The sequence below is a fragment of the Perognathus longimembris genome, chromosome 24, assembly GCF_023159225.1.
Source record: "Perognathus longimembris pacificus isolate PPM17 chromosome 24, ASM2315922v1, whole genome shotgun sequence".
Lineage (NCBI taxonomy): Eukaryota > Metazoa > Chordata > Mammalia > Rodentia > Heteromyidae > Perognathus > Perognathus longimembris.
In genome coordinates this window covers 2,974,472-2,995,343 of record NC_063184.1, presented here as the reverse complement: position 1 = coordinate 2,995,343, position 20,872 = coordinate 2,974,472, and the positions used below count along the sequence as shown (strand labels likewise).

The following is a 20,872-nucleotide window of genomic DNA, read 5'->3' as shown; positions in this document are numbered from 1 at the left end:
GCCCCGCCCGCAGAGCCAGGCTTGTCATCTTCCCAGGCCCGAGGATGTCTGTCCTCTGACTGCTAGGTTTTTCATTTCTCCTTTTATCTCCATATTTCGTTTTTTCCCTGTGTTGCTTTGGCAGAGGGAAGGGCAGTTTATGGAAATATGACATTGTACTCATAAATTGATGTGTTGAATCAATACCCCTCTGTACAACTATTTAAAGATAATGAAGTTATTGCAACTCCTTCATCAGAAGTTCAGACATGAATTTTACTTTACATTTTAATCAAACTCTTGGCCTGATTTTCATTCTCAATTGTATACAAGGGTTGTTTTTTTTATTATGTTTTGGTAAATGTAATAGGTGCTATTTTTAGTTATCTAATTGTGTTTTTCTCTTCTTCCTGTTTAATGTATTGGGTGGATGATTTTGTTCCAAAGAAAATAAGAATTCTAAGTATGTCCTTCTGAAAGAAGACAAGACATATGGATTCCGCATTTAGAGTGGGGTACTGGTGGCTCACACCTGTATTCCTAGCTACTCAGAAGGCTGAGATCTAAGGATTGCAGTTTGAAGCCAGTCCAGACAGAAATGTTATTAGACTCTTATCTTTAGTTAACCGGCAAAAAGCCAAAAGTGGAGATGTGGCTCAAGTAGTGAAGTGCCAGCCTTGAGGGTAACAGCACCCAGGCCCTGAGTTCAAGCCCTAGTATGGGCACCAACAACCAGCAACAACGACAAAAAAGTCATCTTCTCTATAAACACTGTTATAAAGTCTGAATTTTTGAAGAATTTAATCATTTGTTAATAAGACGGTAGGCAGATAGGTCTTCCTGTGCTCCTAGATGATTTAGAAAGTGCTAGATGTTTGGGATTAATCTTCTAGTGACTTGGCCTCACACATCTAGGCATATTCTCTACCATTGAGCCCAATCCCCTAATTGTCTAACATCTCAATGCTAAATATTGCAGGTAATTGCGAGGTTTCAGGCTCTAAAATTCAAGATGGGTAATCTGGTCATTACACTGTCTTAGTCATCTTGCACTCACTATAACAGATACTTGAGAAAATTGTCTTTAAAGAGAGAAGGTGTTTGGGCTCACAATTTTACATGCTTCCCTCCTGAGAAAGCTAATTCATTGTCCTTAGGTTTCTGGTAATGGCTGGAGCTAGTGACAAACCAGACTTTCTCAGCTCATTGGCAGCAGGTGCCCAGGGTCCCCTTTACTAGTGTGCCTCCAGCAACCCCAAGACCTCCCTGTAGAGTCAGAGCCTCATCCCTAGCATACGTGATGCTTCACTCTAAACATCCTTTAAGTACCAAGGTCACTTGTAATAAGTGTAGAAAATGTATTTGGATGTTACTGAAAAACATTAAGCTATTGGAAATGTTTTATCAATAATCATTCATAGTACTACCTTGTCTAGCAATGTGCAGTGAAGTCACAAGAGAAGGAAACACACAAGAAGATGGGAGACTTGTGTTTCTTGGTTAATGCTTTGTTCTCATAAGGGATAGGATCACTAGAAAAGATCTTTTCCCAGGACTCTAAGATCCCAGTCATGAAGTCCCACTCTCCTGATCCAGCTACCCCTTGGTTCATAACCTCTACGCTTGTATTTCCTCCTGGTCCATGAGTTTGAGGTGAGGGGTGTGTGTGTGTGTCTGTGTGTGTGTGTGTCTGTGTGTGTGTCTGTGAGAAAGAGCAAGAGAAAGAGAGAGAATGTTTACTGAAGCTTTTTTGTTCAAGAATGGCACTTTACCTGATCCACAGCTCCACTTCTGGCTTTTTGCTGGGTAATTGTAGATAAGCATCTTAGGACTTTCCTGGCTACTCTGGCTTTGAACTGCAATCCTCTGGCAAATTTATGACCTCCCCATAACCAACCCATGCCATGACAAACCTTTTAAAACAACCATGTAAGTGTCTTTTCACATCGTACTTTAGTGCTTATGTACTCCTATGTAGTTGGGACCAGAGGTGGGCAAGACTGATTGTAGGCCATCAAGGGGACATCTTTGCTAGACTCCATCTCAACCAGGCACAGTGGTGAGTGCCTGCCATCCCCGCAGCTGGGGAGAGTATACATAGAAGCCTGTGGTCCAGGATGGCAGCCTGGGTTTCCTACCTCCAAAACAACCAATGCCAATGGGCTGGAGGTGAGGCTTAAGCAATAGAGTGCTTGCCTAACAAGTGCAAAGCCCTGAGTTCAAACCCCAGTACCATCCAAAATAAAACAAAAATAACAACAAATAATCAGGAATTGGAAAAGTCTTCCTTAAAACCTTGTGTTTTGGTAATGTTACACTAACCATTGCAGCAGTATTATACCAATCATAGCTCAGAAAAAGTTGGAATGCTTGTGTTAAGAGAGTTAAAGGTTTAAGTGTTAGTCTCACATTTAAAACTAATGGATAACAAAGCAGGAGAACAGAATAACATTGTGAAGTGAACGAGGATGATAAGTGAAGGCCCAGTGCTATCCTCCCCTTTGTAATCCAACGACAGGCTCTCTTTCTGTTTCTGCCCAGTTACCTCTTCCTTCCCATTGTTCCTGCAGCCTAGACTCCTCTTCCCATAGCAGATTGTTGTAAATGTCAATTTGTGCTGTTGAGTAGCAAACAGAGCGCAGAACAGTTTATCTCACAACAACTACTGAAACTCACACATTGCAGGTTTATGAGTTGCAGTGGTGCTACCCTCTCTACCTCTCCTTTCTTCCCTTTTCCTTCTCCCTCCCTCCCTCCTTCCTTCCCCTCCCCTCTGCCTCCATTCTCCCTCCTTCTCCCTCTCCTCTCCCCTTGCCCTTCCCTCTCCCTTCCTCCTTCTTTCTTTCCCTCCCCTTGATCTGTACGTGTTTCTTTATCTCGCTGTATCTGTCAAACTGATCCCCAAAACAAAATATCTGTCTACCCCAGATTTAGAGCAATGTTCTGCTCCTAGCTGTTGAACAAAAATAGTAGGACTTGGTTGGCAGCATGCCATGGTGAATGCAGAGGCCTGTGGCAGATACATGCAAGAAGCTCTGGCCCTCAGACGAGGTTGACAGGCAGCTGCATTGCTTGGAATGAGTGGTTATTGTATTTTACTTTTAATTAACCATATCTGTTTGATTTATTTTAAAATGTGCTTTCAGAACTGTTCCTATTGCTGTAAAATGAAACTATTAAAAACAAACTTTTCTGTAAATATCTTTCTTCAACATTGGGGTAGGTCAGAGCCAATTAATGCTGAGTTAATTTAATAATTGAGGTTGATTATACAGTACAGCTGAGTTATAGCATCATGTATATATATATTATATATATACACACACACTTATTTAATGATCAGAAACAAAGATGTGTTACCATTTTGTATGAAACTGAAGTTTCAGAGTAGGGACATATTCTGACATCTAAGAAAAATGCTGAGCCTCCATTATTCCCTTCAAGTGATTGTAAGAGCGGATGGCTTACTTTGATATGTTCCCCTGTAATTGAGAGTATTTGTCTCAATTTTGTTTTTATTTCTGTGCAAGGTTAGTGTGTCCTTTATTAGCACTTTAGTTTGTTTCTTTCTAGAGCCTAAAGCTAAAAAAAAAAAAAAAAGTTATAAAATGAACCTTGATCCAGCACTTTGATATGTGGTAAAAATGGGGTTCATATCCACACTGGGGGACATTCTGCATTTCTTCTGATGCAAACATTAACCTCACCCAGAAACACACTCACAGATACCCAGGAGAGTGAGTGATCAAGTGTGTGGGCACCCCTGGCCCAGTCAAGTTGGCACACAAATGAACAGAAGCCCAGAGGAGCGGAGTCAGTCAGCAGTGAAGTGTTTGGTTTTAAAGATGTGGCATTGCAGTGGAGAAGCATTGTTCTGAAGAGCAGCAGTAAACCCACTTATTCATCCACTCATCTGGTAAATGTTTATAGGTAGTCCACTTTTTGCAAGGTCTGGGACTAGCTGTTAGAATGATAAGGTGATACCTGCCCTGTCCCCCACAGTTTTTGAAATAGATGCCAGACTGCTCATTTCATGCTTACTTGATTAATTACCATTGTTGTGAAGGACTTTTGTGGCCATTGTAGCAACATTTATTTCAGGTGACCTTTCTCAAAGTGATGCTTGAGTGGAACCCCAGGCCACGAAGTAAAAAGGGGCAAGCCCTGAAGCTTGGAGGAAGGTTCTGAAGGTGACAGGGGATTGATTTAAAAACCAAGAGTGGGTGACATGATTGAGAAATAACATAGGTGCCCATTACTGCTCAGGTCCTGGGAATTGTCCCAATCCCACGATTTTCACTAAGGTTGGATGGGCTCCAGTGATCTAAGAGACCTGGGCTTCAGAGAGAGGTATGATCTGATCTGACTAGCTGTTCATATGAACCACAGAGAACCCAGGCATGAAGACTCTTAGAAGTTAACCAGTTGCTTGCTCAGGGTTTCACATACTGAGGAAGACAGTTAGTTTCTTGAATTTTAAATACTGTGATTCCCTGGTATACACCAAGGTATATGTTGGAGTTCCCATTAATACACTAGTAGGAATAATTGTGTTTTAAGAGTTTTTAGTCTGCATACAGTAAAATGGACTTGCATCGCACATTTGTGTGACTTTGGACAAATGCATAGATTCATGAATCCACCATAGTTATAGCGCAGAGCAATCTTGTCACCCCTAAATTCCTCCAGTCTCCCATTCCAGCCTTTGGCAACCAGTGATGTAAATGCTGTCCCTATAGTTTTGGCTTCTCCAAGTGTTACATGAGTGTGGTTACACATACAGACTTTGGACCTGGGTCCTTGTACCATTGGTTGACATTGTGTGGCTCCTGTGGCATTGTCCTTTGTGCTGTGGAGGAGCCCTCCTGTGTGGACATGACACCTGTGCCCCTGAAAAAGCATCTGTGTTGTTTCAGGTTCAGGAGGATAATACGCTGATAGACTTCAATGTAGGTTCTTGGAGTGATTATAAGTTTCAACGTGCTTAGGTAAATACCAAGAAGTAGAGGTTGCTGGGCCTTGAGCTAAATGTATGTCTAGGGAACTACCAGACTTTTCCATAAAAAAGTCTCTATGCTACCAATCACTGGTAGCTCCTGGCTGTAATCCTCACTATTCAGAAGGCTGAATCTGAGAATCACACTTAGAAGCCAGCCTTGGCAGGAAACTCCATGAGACTCTTACTCAGATTGACAACTGGAAAGCTGTGATTCATGTTAATAGAGCACCAGCCTTGAGTGGCAAAGCTAAAGGATAACGTCCAGGCCCTGAGTTCAAACCCTAATGCCAGCACTCGCACACACACACGCACACATCACACACGGATTGGCCGTGTCCATTGAGGATGGCTGATCATTGTTCTATAACAGGATCTGTACTTTGTATTCAGGAATTTTCATTTATTTCAGAGATTCTGTCTTAACTGGAGTTTCCCTACTAGCAAATGATGTTGAGTATGTACATGCTTATTTCACTCTGTATATTTTTTAGTGTTACACTGCTCTTCCACTAGCAATTGTTTCTTATTATTGCTTGAGAGTTTCAATATATCCTGGCTATGCCTTTAATCAGAAATTTGCTTTATAACTACAACCTGTCAATCTTTAGCTTATGTTTTCATTCTAAAAGTAGTTCCTAAAGTTAATTTTGATTTTAAAAAATCATAGTTAACATTTTCATCTTTTGCATATTTCTTTTCCAATTTCTTTTTCCTTCTTTCTTTTGGTGTAGCTCAGGATTACAAAGACTTTCTCCTAGAAGTTTAGAGTCTAGAATCTGGTTTGAATATATTTTTATATAAAAGATGAACAATATATACTGTGGTTCCTATTTTATTTTGCATTAGGACATCCTCCAACATCCTTTCCTAGGCATCATTTGTTGAAACACTCTCAGTTGGAGTACTTTCACAACTTTATGGTCAGTTTCCTGTATTTAAGCTGGCCTGGACATGTCTGTCTTTAGCAAATACCATGCTATCTCGATTGTACTAACTTCACAGTAAATCTCCAAAATGATAGTGTGGCCTTCAGCTCTGTGTGTGTGTGTGTGTGTGTGTGTGTGTGTGTGTGTGTGTGTGTGTGTGTGTGTAGCATAGCTTGAACTCAGGGCCTCACACTTGTTCTGCTTGCTTGTTTGGCTGATGCTTTCCCACTTGGACCATACCTCCAGCTCAGCTTTTGGTTGTTTGGAGATAGAGTCTCTCACCTGACCTACAGTCCTCCATATCTCAGCTTCCTGATATGCTACAGTTTCAAGCACGAGCCACTAATACCTAGCATTCTTTGTCAAAATAACTTTTACGTTTACTTTTTGAAAGCCATATATCTTATGTAAAACAAATGAGACAGAGGTGAATAGATTTTGTGCCTGAAAGTGAGTTGGGACCCTGAGCTCATGGAAAAGGGGCAATGTGTGCAAGTCTAGTGAGAAATAACCTTGCTGTCTCCCTGGTTCTTGCTGTTCTGGGTCTCTGTACCAAGTGCCTTGTGTTTAGGTGGGATCATTTTCTAGGTGGACTTTCTTAATTAGTACTTGCAACTCTTAAGTTCTTGGTCCTCTGCAGCTGTCTCGACATCAGGGCTGTGGGAGACAGGAGAGGGACAAGTTCTCTTTCTCTGATTAAGCCTGCACTGTGCCACTTGGTCTCGAGTGAGGTCCTCTCAGCTTCCCCATCGATCCCTTATTGCAGCAGTAGTGTTCACGCTCTGTCCCCCATTCCTCAGGGTACAAAAGCAAGAGCAGCTGCTGGAGGCATTTATCACCATGCTTGCCTGCCTGCCAGGATTGTTCATAGATAGGTAGGTAGGTAGATGATAGACAGATAGATTAGATTAGATAGACAGGTTAGATAGATAGCAGCCATGCCAAGTCTTTCTTTAGGGTCAGCTCTGACCCTGAAGGGAGCTTCTGGAAGCATGAAGGGCATTGCTAGGTGAAATTTCCTGCAGAGGTCCAGGTGACTGAGAGAGTGATGCTACTAAAAGACAGGTGGCACGGAGAGATTTATAGAAAGTAGCCTAATTGTGCCCCCAGGAATAAAGCAGATGTTGGCTTGTAGGGCGTAGAGGGGAAGAAGAATGCCACAGGAAATACTGTGCAGCTTCCCCCTCGTAGCCAGATGGGCTGTGTCCTCTTCTCCGGGGGTGGGAGGGTGATCAGCATGGCCCCCGCCATCTAGAGTTTGTGCTGGCTGCAAATGAATGAGCACCCTGTCATCCATGAAAAATGTATATTCATTGTAGTAGAAATTATATGTATAGGAAATGCATTATTCAGTGGAATAATAGGAACATTTTCTTTACTAAGCAATAAATAATGAATACCTAGAATCTTTTTTATTAAGTATACTTTGTGTTTTCAAGCTTTATTTTCATAAACCTCATGGGAGAAACATGAATAAAGTACTTTGAAGTTCTGTTGAACTTTTCCGCTGATGATGACGATGATGATAGTGTCCTCAGCACTGGGGTTTCCTTCTCTTCAACTTCCTGTACAGTGTTGCCATAGACAACTCAAGCTGTTTAGCACTGACTGAAAACATCAGAAAGGAAATAGTGAAGGCTAATTTTCTCCAGTTGCTACTGCCAGGCTCCTTAGTTAACTTGAGTTACACACACACACACACACACACACACACACACACGCACGCACAGAAACAATGTTCCTGGAAATGTGAACTAGTTAGAAGCAATATTCTCCCTGAAGTAACTGAAATGGATAAGGTTTTTGATGGACAATTCTAGTTTTCAGACATTGCTGATTCCCAGTCCTGATGTTTGGATAGGGGTGCTAACTGTGAGGTTTGCCAGGAAAGGAACCCCACCACATGGTTCAAGCAGAAGAGAGTTTATTGGGGGGAGAGCAAACTGCTGTCTGCACAAGATGGAGGCATGGGGAGACTGGGGACCGGGGGCGGGGAGAAAGAAGACAGAAAGGGGGGGTGGGAGAGAGAGAGAGAGAGAGAGAGAGAGAGAGAGAGAGAGAGAGAGAGAGAGTAGGGACTCGTATTAAGCAGGATTCTATATGGAAAAGCGGGAGAGGTGGCCAGGTGGACCGGATGTGACCCCGGCAAAGGGAAGGTAACTGCCGCTGCTAGGTGTGCCGGTTACCTAGGTACTAATGCAGGTTCTGGGTGCAGATTTAAACAGGCTGGTGGGGTGGGGGACACGTGCCAGAGCCCTCCCTGGGGGACCGGAGGCTTGCTCCTCCCGGGCAGTGGCATTGACCTGCTGCTGTGTCTTACAGGTGCGTGCTGCTCCCTCTCCTGGGAGTGAAGCCCCCCCAGCAGAGCCTCTACCTGCTTGTTGACTCAGTGGATGAAGGGTGGAACATCGCCGAAGGCGAGCAGACCTCTAGCAGCTTCTCTGGAACGGTGGCTGAGCTCCTAGCCGGACACCATGACTTCTTTCCACCCTGGCTATTACTGCTCTGCTCTGCCCGAAAACAGAGTAAGGCTGTGACTAAAATGTTTACCGGTAAGCACAATCCCTTCCTGCCATCCATGATGAGCTGCACTGGTGAACAAAACATGGGGTAGAGTTCTCTCAGAGCAAGCCATGGGAGAAAGCCACTGGGGCTCCAATTGCTGCTTCTGGCAGCTGTTCCATCCCTAGCATCCTTTACACTCAGCAGAACACTTCTTTCAGAATTCTTTCCTGGCTGCCTTGCGTGTGCTGCTGTGTCAAGGTCAGTTCTGTTTCTTCTTACTGAGCAGTATCTTAAGAGCAGTGGATATGTCTTTACAAACAAATCAATGGCAATGGCTCTAAGTGCCTTTCTTGCTGGAGGAGAGGTAGAGCTAATGGGCTCTTAGGATACTTCCTGATGTTACTTCCTCTTTCTGAGAGTGAGACTACAGTCTAATGTCTAATGTTGTAAAGGTTCACCACACTTCTTTTTCTTTCTTTCTTCACATTACTTTTCTTTTTAACCAACCCTACTAAAGTTGTAGCTGCTGCCATTTGATTATGTGCAGCACTTCTTGTACTGTGGGAATAAACAGTCAAAAACAGGGATTCTCAGCATTTGTGGTGTAACTGAGAGACAGGAATCGAGTGAATCAGGAGTCAGCCCCATCACTTTTAAGTAGCTCTGCACATTTTATAATGTGGCAGAATCTTCTCCTTGTAAGAATTTTCTGTGACCAGCCTGATGTCAATCTGTCTCTGTTTCCCTTGCTACTGTAGCAGAATTTTGCTTCCCATGTTTGGCTTCTTTCTTGTTACTGATAAAATCAAGTGAGAGTTGCTAACACCATGCCACACGTCCTGTGTCAGGCATGGCAAGCTGAAGAAGCTCCTTGGGACCCTCTCCCATGCTCGCTGATAGTTTATTCCGTGTTCTCTCTGCTAGTGCGTACATGATAAGCATTTACAGTTTACACAGCAGCACCACAGGTATAGTCTTAGCTCCTACTACTCGCCAGCTTGTACTTACAGCCTTATCAAAAGCCTTTTAGATGTTGCTACTGTCATTTTATTCTCATCTTTAAGCAAAAGACGATTTTGAGTCCTAATTTTATTATTACTTCTAAATCCAAATCACTGGTTTTCGTGGCTGGAGAGTAGTGTTCTCTCTGGGGATAACTTACTTGCTTTTCTGTTGTGCTCGGCATAAGGAGAGTATTAACATTTTGTCACCACCTATTGAAAAATCCTAATGTAAGGATCCAGAATCTGAAATGCTCCCAAATCCATAAACATGATTCCACAAGTGGAGATTTCCTCACCATGAGACTTGTTTCACATACAGAATTATTCAGAGTCTTATGTAAAATTACCTAGTAGATTTTTTTAAGCATGGGATTCTGTCTCCAGTGTATTTCATCATGTATATGAAAATATTCCAAAATCTGAATTCCAAAATATTTGTGGTAGCAAGCATTTTAGATGAAGGTTGTTATTCAACCTATATCACAAACTACTTCCTTCTTATACCTGTCTGTATCTCTTAGACAATATCTGTCTACAGGTTTATGGGGCAAACATGGGCTTGGAATGGTTGGCTTAGAGAGTGTGTACTTTTTGGACTTATTAATCTTTCCAAATTATTAACTAGAATGACAAGTAATTTACACCTCTACCAACAAGATGAGCTTTCCCTTTCCCTGCATGCACCAGCCAGCATGGGTTCTTTTCAGATCTGCTTTTCTGCTCCAGGGTGCAGCACCTGGTTTCATCTCGGTAGAATTTTCTTCCCTGGCCTCTTACTGCTGTCTCTTCACTTAGTTCTCTGTTCAGGTACCAATCACACACACACACACACACACACACACACACACACACACACACACACTGCATTTTCTGTAAGAGCTCCATTTCCACCTCCTCAACTTCTTAATTACACACTCCCTTATCTGGCTTTATTTTCTTTATGTGTGTCACTGCTGATTAAAATATGTTAGTCTTTCATCGCCTGCTAGGATGACCTCCCCAGGAACTGGTCCTGAGTGTACCCACCCACAGCTTTACCTTCCTAGCCTCTAGAATGTAGCTGGAACAAAAACAGCTTTCAGGGATTTGCAGATGAATGAATTTGTGTTTACTTTCAACCATGATTTACCAGGAAAAACAAAACAACAAGGTGGTCAGATATTCTTACCACGCTCCTTCCTCTGAGATATTAACTAGGCTTCAAATAACCTACCTCTCTGTTGATGGTAAAATTTTAATTTGGGGTAAACATTTATAATATTACTAAACTTATTAAAGCCTATTACCAATGCTTTCCCAAAAAAGTAAAGAGCAGATTATATTTCTGTCTTAAAAGTGTTCTTTCCTGTTGGGCGCTAATGGCTCACACCTGTAATCCTAGCTACTCAGGAGGCTGAGGTCTGAGATCTCAAAGCCAGCCCAGGCAGAAAATCTGTGAGACTCGTATCTCCAATAAACTAATCAGAAAAGGCTGAAAGTGGCTCTGTGGCTCAAGTGGTAGAGTGCTAGCCTTGAGCACAAAGAAGCTCAGGGACAGTGCCCAGGTCCTGAGTGCAAGCCCCAGGACCAGCCAAAGGCGGGGGGAAAGATTCTTTCTTTGTATTGCATTATATTTTAAAATATTTGCTAAAATGCTAGCTCATATCTGTCAGGTTGTTTGGGTTTGTCTTACTGATTATTAGGGGTTTTATTTCATATTCCCTCATGTTTGCAATTTCACTGTTCAAAAATTGTAATAGATACTTTGATGTCTATTCAGAGTGTTCTAACATATTAGCCTTCACTGTTCTGCATTCATAGTTTTAGTCTATTCCTGAAACACATTGTCTGCTGAACGGTGTCAAATAAGGCACAATGAGACCAAGTTACCAGACCATACATTTTCTGAATAGGTTCTTGGGGATACTAAGTAATTACCGTGAGCCTCGCTTTGTAGGCTTGGCACCGGCCCTGGAGTGGCATGCCCCATTCTCCTCTCTCCAGTTCTGAGCAGTGTCACCCTGAGAGCTACGTGTATAAGAATACAAAGTACATCGGTAGTGAAGTGGTCCAACATTTCAATGAGTTATGCTTTCATTCCCTACAAATTTTTGTTCTTTTTGGCATCACCTTAGAATTTTTAAGTACTGTAAAAAATATAGTAAATTGTTCGTGTTCATAAGAAAGAGATGACGTATTAGTAAAAGGAATTGAAGTTGAAAAATAACGAGGCTGAGGGTATATATCACAGTGGCAAGTGCAAAGGGCCTGGCTTACATCTCCAGCACTGCACACATACCAAAATAAAGACTAAATAAAAATAGTTATGTGCAATATATAATATAAAATAATTGTTAGAAGTACAGTTCTAATTTCTGTGAGAGTATATGTGTTTGTTTTGCTTTTCTGCGATGTGAACGCTTAACTCCAGGCTCTGGCACACAAAGAATAAGAACTCCAGTCTCTGGCACACAAAGAATAAGAAATAGTTCTTCGTGTTGATAGGAAAAGAAAATTGTTTTTCTGCCATCTAGATGTTTTTACGCCATTATTTATATGCTAGGTCTATCAGTAATACTGATTTAATAGTATTAACTTTTCATTGATTCATTTGTATTGGTTTAGTTTACTTCAGAGACACTCTCTTTGAAGATAGGGGGTACTGTAGCACTTGTCACGTGCTCACCTCTGTTTTTGTGTGTCTTTTCTCTCCAGGCTTTCGGAAAATAAGTTTAGATGACCTTCGGAAGGCATATATTGTGAAGGACGTCCAACAGTATATTCTTCATCGTTTAGATCAAGAAGAAGCTTTGCGCCAGCACCTCACCAAAGAGACCGCTGAGATGTTAAACCAGCTCCACATCAAGAGCAGCGGGTGCTTCCTTTACCTAGAGCGAGTTTTAGATGGAGTTGTAGAAAACTTTATTATGCTACGAGAGATCCGTGACATCCCGGGAACTCTGAATGGTCTGTATCTCTGGCTGTGCCAAAGGCTTTTTGTAAGGAAACAGTTTGCCAAGGTGCAGCCCATCCTGAATGTGATTCTCGCCGCCTGCCGACCGTTGACAGTGACGGAGTTATACCATGCCGTGTGGACCAAAAACATGTCCTTGACCTTGGAAGACTTCCAGCGCAAGTTAGATGTCCTTTCCAAAGTTCTCGTGGGTGGGCAAGGGAACACGAAAATCCTCTTCCACTACAGCTTTGCCGAGTGGCTTCTGGACGTGAAGCACTGTACCCAGAAGTACTTGTGCAACGCCGCCGAAGGGCACAGGATGCTGGCCATGAGTTACACCTGCCGAGCCAAGAGCCTGACCCCGCTGGAAGCCCAGGAGTTCGCCTTGCACCTCATCCACTCCAGCCTGCAGCTGGAGCCCGCCGAGCTGGCCCTGTGGATGATATGGAATGGCACCCCGGTTCGGGACTCGCTGTCCACACTGGTCCCCAAGGAGCAGGAGGTACTCCAGCTGCTGGTGAAGGCCGGGGCTCATGTCAACAGCGAGGATGAGCGCACCTCCTGCATCGTCCGGCAGGCCCTGGAGAGGGAGGACTCCATCCGGACCCTCCTGGACAACGGCGCCTCGGTGAACCAGTGCGACCCCAACGGCCGCACCCTGCTGGCCAACGCTGCCTACAGCGGCAACCTGGACGTGGTGAACCTGCTGGTGTCCCGGGGCGCCGACCTGGAGATCGAGGATGCCCACGGGCACACCCCGCTCACCCTGGCTGCCAGGCAGGGCCACACCAAGGTGGTGAACTGCCTGATCGGGTGTGGCGCCAACATCAACCACACGGACCAGGACGGCTGGACGGCCCTGCGCTCAGCGGCCTGGGGCGGCCACACGGAGGTGGTGTCGGCACTGCTGTACGCGGGCGTGAAGGTGGACTGCGCGGACGCCGACGGGCGCACGGCGCTGCGGGCCGCGGCCTGGGGCGGCCACGAGGACATCGTGCTGAACCTGCTGCAGCATGGCGCCCAGGTGAACAGGGCCGACAACGAGGGCCGGACGGCGCTCATCGCCGCTGCCTACATGGGCCACCGCGAGATCGTGGAGCACCTGCTGGACCACGGCGCCCAGGTGGACCATGAGGATGTGGACGGGCGCACGGCGCTGTCGGTGGCCGCGCTGTGCGTGCCCGCCAGCAAGGGTCATGCAGCAGTGGTGAGCCTGCTGGTGGAGCGCGGCGCCGAGGTGGACCACTGCGACAAGGACGGCATGACGCCGCTGCTGGTGGCCGCCTACGAGGGCCACGTGGACGTGGTCGACCTGCTGCTGGAGGGCGGCGCCGACGTGGACCACGCGGACCACAACGGTCGCACGCCGCTGCTGGCGGCCGCGTCCATGGGCCACGCGTGCGTGGTGAACACGCTGCTGTTCTGGGGCGCGGCGGTGGACAGCATCGACGGCGAGGGCCGCACGGTGCTGAGCATCGCGGCCGCGCAGGGCAGCGTGGAGGTGGTGCGCACGCTGCTGGACCGCGGCCTGGACGAGAACCACCGCGACGATGCGGGCTGGACGCCGCTGCACATGGCGGCCTTCGAGGGCCACCGGCTCATCTGCGAGGCGCTCATGGAGCAGGGCGCGCGCACCACCGAGACGGACAACGACGGGCGCGTGCCGTGCATCCTGGCCTCGCAGGAGGGCCACTACGACTGCGTGGCGGCTCTGCTGGAGGGCCCGTGCCCCGTGGACCAGCGCGGCTATGACGGGCGCAACGCGCTGCGTGTGGCCGCGCTCGAAGGCCACCGCGACATCGTGGAGCTGCTACTGAGCCGTGGCGCCGACGTGGACGGGCGTGACGCGGACGGGCGGCCCACGCTCTACATGCTGGCACTCGAGAACCAGCTGGCCATGGCCGAGCTGCTGCTGCAGAGCGGCGCCGACGTGGAGGCGCGCGATGCCGAGGGCCGCACAGCACTGCACGTGTCGTGCTGGCAGGGCCACGCCGACATGGTGCGTGCGCTGCTGGCGCGCCGCGCCGACGTGAACGCGGCCGACCACGAGCGCCGCTCGGCGCTGCAGTCGGCTGCCTGGCAGGGCCACGTGCGCGTGTGCCAGCTGCTGCTTGCGCACGGCGCGCGCGTGGACCACGCGTGCAACCAGGGTGCCACGGCACTGTGCATCGCGGCGCAGGAGGGCCACGCGGATGTGGTGCGTGTGCTGCTGGAGCACGCCGCCGACCCCAACCACGCCGACCAGTTCGGCCGCACCGCCATGCGGGTGGCCGCCAAGAACGGGCACGCGCAGATCCTGCGGCTGCTGGAGCGCTACGGCGCCGCGGCACTCAACGGCTGCGCGCCCTCACCCGTGCACGCCATGGAGCCGCAGCCCCCGCCGCCCGCCCCGTCTCGCGGCCCGTCCCTCACCACCCAGTCGAGCAGCTCGGGCAGCACCGGGGCCTCGGCGCTCGGGGCACCGCCCCCCGGCCCCGGCCCTGCGCAGGCGCTCAGCTCGCCCTCCGAGTCCCCCGACTCCACCGTGGACCGGCACAAGTCCTCGCTCTCCAACAACTCCCTCAAGAGCTCCCAGAACTCCTCCCTGCGCACCACGTCGTCCACGGCCACGGCGCAGACGGTGCCCATGGACAGCCTGCCGGGCCTCAGCTTCACCGAGCAGATCCAGCAGCACTCGCTGCCGCGCAGCCGCAGCCGCCAGTCGGTGGTGTCCCCGTCCTCCACCCCGCACGCGCTGGCGCCCGCACCTGGCCCCGCGTCGCCCTGCGCTGAAGCTGACTGGAGCCAGCCCCAGCCCGGGGCTAAGTCCCCCAGGCCGCCCAAGGGAGCGCCGCCGCCGGAGAGCGCCGGCAAGGCGGGCTCAGCCGGGAGAAAGGCCGGGAAGCCCAGCGGCTGCTCCCAGCCAAAGGTTCTCGAATACGAAATGACCCAGTTTGACAAGCGGGGACCCGTGGGCCAAGGCGGGAGCGGTGCGCCCCTTAAACAAGGACCCGTGGACGCTCAGAGCAAAGTCCTGCCGCCTGGCACCCCGCAGGACGCGGGCCGGGGACCCCCGCCCCTGGGCGGAGAGCAGAAGAGGAGGAATGGGATCATGACGAACCCCAACTACCACCTGCAGGGCAGCCAGGTGTTCCTGGGGCGGGTGTCCGTCCCGCGAGCCCTCCCCGACAGAGGCCACCAGGACGTGTTAGAGGGGTACCCTCCCCCAGAGACAGAACTGAGCCTTAAGCAAGCCCTGAAGCTGCAGATGGAGGGCTCCGACCCTGGCTTCAACTACAAAAAGGAAACGCCGTTATGAAAGAAAGGTAAGCGCCGTGAACCCTGCAGGCACACGCGGCCAGAGGCGGCCGCGAGGCCAGAGGCCAGGGCTCCCACTTGCCCTGTCATCCCAGCTGCCTGGGAGGAGGGCTGCACCCAGGCCCAGGGTTAGCAAGGCCTGGTCCTGGTTACTCTCCAGGCATGGTGGGGCGGGGCTCTAGGGGCTGCTCCCCCCCTCCCCCCCCCCCCAAGCCCGGGTGGGAGGGTCAAGGTACAGAACTGGCCTTGAACAGAGGCATGAGAAAAAGTCAAAACTGCGGGTGGCGGGCTGGGAATGTGGCTTAGCGGTTAAGTGCTTCTCTGGCACGCATGCAGCCCTGGGTTCCATTCCTCAGCACCACACACACAGAAGCTAGCCAGGGACAGTGGTCAAAGCCCTGAGTTCAAACCCCAGGATTGGCAAAAAAAAAAAAAAAAAAAATACCACCTGGTGGATCGCAGTTCGAAGCCAGCCCGGGCTGGAAAAGTCCACGAAACTCTTACTTCGAACCAACCAGCAGAAAACTGGAAGTGGACCCGTGGCTCAAAAACCTATCAAAAGTTCCCTTTACTGAGAACGCATTTTTCTCCAGTGTTCTTCTAACCTCCTGATCTCTTTGAATGTCATCTTTCATCCAATCCTTCCTTTGAAATTTGAATTCTCCTACTTTCCCATTTCCTCTTTATCCAAAGCACTTGTCACTTACTATGCTTTTTAGATCCTATTGATTTATTAGGTTTACTACTTGTTTCCTCTGACTGAAAAGTAAATTTGCAAGGTGGGTTTGATCCATTTGTTTGCTCAGTGTTGTGTTCCCCGGCCTTAGAATCATGCTTGATGCTCTTGGTAATTTTTCGGTAGGATAAATTGAGTGAGTAAATGAATGAACAAACTACTTACAGGTCGCAGATGAACCGGTTCCTCTAGTCATTCACCCTTTTACACGATCTTGGATGATGACAGAAGCTAAAGCCGGCCTTGTAATGTTCATTGTTTTGTTTTGAGAACATTGTGTATGTAACATTTAACAGAGAGTTGGGCAATGTTAAGTTTATTGTATCTCACCTCTGAAGAAGTCAAAGCCATAGTCATTAATAGGTAGTCTTGTTATGACAGATATCAAGGAAATTTTTCTTTTTATATATTCTTTTATGACATTGAATTCATTGTACTACATGGTTTTAATTCACCCTGTCAAGTTTGTGAATATAATGCATTGTGATCGGTGTCACCCGTCACCCCTTCCATCATTCTCTGTCTCCCCTAACTCCACCCATCCCCTCAAGTCACCCGGTTCTGTTTTCACATGGGAACGCTGAATACTGTGATTGCAGTTACCCACTCTTCTTCGCCTCTCTTTCCCCTCCCCTTGACCTCACCTGGTCTTTGCAACACATGCTCCAGCTTGCTGCTACTCATTTTGTTAGACTGTAAATTAGTCATTCAAAGGAGTTACACTGTTGGAATCCTCTCCCCATACACCATACTTTAGTTAACGTGCGTGTATATGTAATGTGTATGATCTAGTATACATATATATTTATATATATAGTATACATATATTATACATATATACATATATAGTATACATACATATATTTATAATTTAGATGTAAAAAATCAGGCTAAGTAAAGTCAGGCTCAGAGAGACAAAGGATGTATGTTTTCTCTCATATGTGGAAGTTAAATCAAGCAAGATTTTCAATACCAAGAGTAGTGGGAAAGAGAATCATGGATGCTTTGACCAGGTGGGTGCATAAAGCCTATTAGATTCCCATAAAATAGTTTTCATTAAATACACATGTTTCTCTTTCACCACAAAAGAACTCACTAAGAGGGGAGGTCGAGTTAAGAAATAGGCCCAAACGTACTTCTTATGTGTGGGTGCTTTTTCAGAGGCACATTTTCTGCATTGGAGCTGTGTCTGAAGAGGACATTGGGAATAGTTCTTGTTTATCCCACCACTGTGTCCATCCTACTTTCTTTCCTACTTTCTTTAACAAAATCATCCTCTCAGACAGACATCACTCTTGTTTCTTTTGTCAGTGTTGTATTTTAGACATAGTAAGTGAAACTTTACTGTGATTAATACCTTCATATCTTTCTTCCAGTGTAACTTTACAGATAACTAGTCACATACCATTCAAAAAATGCTACTCCACGATGCCTTATTTTCATTAGCACAGCCTTCTAACTCTCTGATGTCTTTTGTAAAATCAAAGTATGGATATATGTTAAATAGTAAAATCCATGTATTAGGTAAATAAATACCTATAGAATCATTAAAAGAAAATTATAGCCAAAGGAATGGCTCAGGTGTCATACCAGTATAGCAAGCATGAGGTAGTTCCTAGTTAAAAAAAAAGAAGTGTGTGTGTGTGTGTATGATAAGTTAAATGATGAATTCCTAATAGTTTAACCTATTAAATTTGTCTCATGCAGTTGGTAGTATGTACATATGTATGTGTTCTTTGATAAAAAATCTTGCATAAGTATGTAATAAGGAATATTGAGATTAATTTTTTTCTCTTGAATTTTTGTGTTAGTGTGCTATCCTGGGGAATAGACGACATTGAAGGAATGAATGGTTCTTCAGCTACCAGATGAAGACATAAAATGCCTGTTGATGTGCTGGAAAAAAATCTGAAGAATGTAACATCCCAGGATAGTTAGCTTAATTACTGTAATGTGCCTGACCGGCAGGGCTGCCTTCTCAATGTGACCCTGTGTGCTTAACAATCTCATTGTGTGTGCTTTGTATTCGCAACCCAGGAAAAGCACTGTTTGAAGAAAGAATGCAGAGGTGCGCACAGCTCCCTGGTAAAGCTGAAGAAAAAAGCAGCCTCTGAGTAAAGTATTTTAAGTTAAGATTTGATAAATGTGCATGTGTCAGGTCAGATATGTATGGAAGGCAGTGTTCCTTGTATTTATTTTCTTCTTCTTGTGGCAGAGAAAACTTAAGTGTACTATTTCAGTCACATTTGCATCATAGTGTATGCCTGGTTCTTGTACCTTTACAAGCGTTTCTCAATAAACTAAATACTGCAGCTGTCTTACGTTCAGTACCCCTTCAGCCGTGGAGAAAATGAGGTTCTACAGAAATGCCACAGTGACATGAAAACATGGTTTCTTGAAACATTCTCAGAAAATGTCATTTCTAATAGTTTAGGGAGCTGTTTTAAGTATTTTCCAAAAGCGCGCTGTCCTTCCACCTCCAAGAAGACAGACTCCTTCCCAAGGCAGGATGCTTCTCAGCCACACACGTGTCCCTAGGGAGCACACTGATCCCTGAATAACTCATTCCTGCCCTCTCCCCTCTCTCCCTCCTGAAGGTGCTTGCTCAGGAGAATGGGTGTACTGCCCCCCCCCCTCCCAGGTCTGCTCCCCTCTACTTGCTAATGGCTGAGTCAGTGGAGGCGCTTTGAAATGCAGTGAATGGTCTAGTGGGGGAATGTGCTTTGTGCTGTTTTTCGAAGGTGATATCCTTGGCCCACAACTGACTGAGACTACAGCATGTGTCTTATTGTTTGATAAAAAGCAATGGATTCTCTGTCCACATGCTCTTTCCCCTTTCCTTCTTTGAACAGTGGCTGAGTGCCAGGGTTGAGGGACACAGAGAGAGGTCCTTGAGCATGGGGAGACCTTGGTTGAAATGCCCGTGGGCCCACAGCTCTGGCCTCATGGGTGTATTCTACCCTGCAGAGCCTGCTGGCCTGGGCTGCACGTGCTTGGAAAGGCTGACAGAGTGATGTAGAAAATGAGGGTGTAGATTCGATCTTTGAATGAACCTGCCAGTCTGACACATCTGAGAAATTCTGTTCTTTCTATGTGCTGTTGAAAAGGAGGAATGAGGAAAGAGAATTTGGAGATTGAGCACAAAACCACCACTACTATTGAGAAGAACCTTTTAGCATCAAAACAGTAATCTCCTCTAATAAAGGACTCATAAGTGAGGTGTTGTTCACGAGAATAGAAATGTATGATTGGTTGGGATAAGTATTTCTCACTTGAATGTGTAAGGCTTTTCTTTTTTGGAATCAACAAAACTCATTTTCATCTGAAAATTGTAATCGGGATAAGGAGATAAGTTGAGGGGCTCAAAGTTAAGGTGACATGGCAATATCGGTAACTCGAATGCCAATGTTTCAAGTATTGAATTCTTGTCCCCATGGGACATTTATTGAAGACACTTAATAGGACTCTTTCAAAGGAGCCTTAAAAGTGTTGATGATTCTGTTAATAAATAGGAACGCATACTCTAATCACCAACTTCACTCACCTCCAGTTCAGCACAGTTGCATGGCTGGTAGAATGAAGCGCGAATTAATTTCTTACTAGGCACATTTTTCTTTAGGAAGTCAACCCTGAAAGCTGCCAGTTTTTCTATTACCCTTGAATTATGGAAATTGTATTTATTTAACTTTATTGTTTTTACAGAATTGCACCTTGTGGCCAAAGGGCAAAGCTATGACTCATTGCATTAGGGGTTTATTTTTTTCAAAGAGCTAACTGTTTTGGTAGCCATCCTTTATATACTTGGAACCATTGGTAAGAGGAGAGCTTATTGAGAAAGTAGGATTTTCATACGTATTCTGTGGGACATTTTTATAGAGATAGGGTTTTAGAAAAGAAGGAAAGTGACTCTCACTTGGGATGCAGCTGAACTATGCTGGAGATGCTTTTCTGTTTTCAGTGGGGAATTTAATACCAGAGATGGGTGGGAAATGAAAATAGCCCCCCCTATGTTAAACTCCTAAATAGCTATTTTTGAAATTGAAATGTTTAAATTTTGTAAATCAGCTATTTCCGGTACACAACTTAAATGATACCATGTGCTTGTAACATTTTTTATAACATTCCATTCTATTCATTCCCCTAAAACTTATGAGTTGATCATAAGAGAAGTGATTTTTTAAAAAATCAGGTATGAAAATCTGCAGGTTTTCAGGTAAGGCATGGGTTAGAGAATGGAGCAGGAAGCGCAGTGTTGCAGAGGAAATCCAGCCTCTTCTGCGCCGCTTCCACACCTCACGCTTCCAGAATCCTCGCCAAACAATAGTTCACTCATGAAACACCAATTCTTCCTCAAGTGGTAGAGCACCAGCCTTGAGCGAAAAGTGTGCCAGGACCTGAGTTCAAGCCTCACTCCCCCCCCACACACACACACATGCACACACATAAAAGGACAAGAAGTAAATGCTTTTCTCCATATTGTTTTTGGCTATG

The 20,872-nt window shown here is 46.2% G+C and overlaps 1 protein-coding gene across 1 annotated transcript in view; it reads left to right on the top strand.

The window, feature by feature from the left end:
• Ankrd50 (ankyrin repeat domain containing 50) overlaps positions 1-19,021 on the top strand; it is a 33,527-nt gene extending 14,506 nt beyond the window's left edge. Inside the window, exons 3-5 of the mRNA XM_048333543.1 lie at positions 8,227-8,456; positions 12,108-15,653; positions 18,193-19,021. Of these exons, the coding sequence (XP_048189500.1) occupies positions 8,227-8,456; positions 12,108-15,646 (3,769 nt within the window). The 3' untranslated portion in view covers positions 15,647-15,653; positions 18,193-19,021. The remainder of the gene's footprint in view (positions 1-8,226; positions 8,457-12,107; positions 15,654-18,192) is intronic.
• Positions 19,022-20,872: the final 1,851 nt, after the last annotated feature.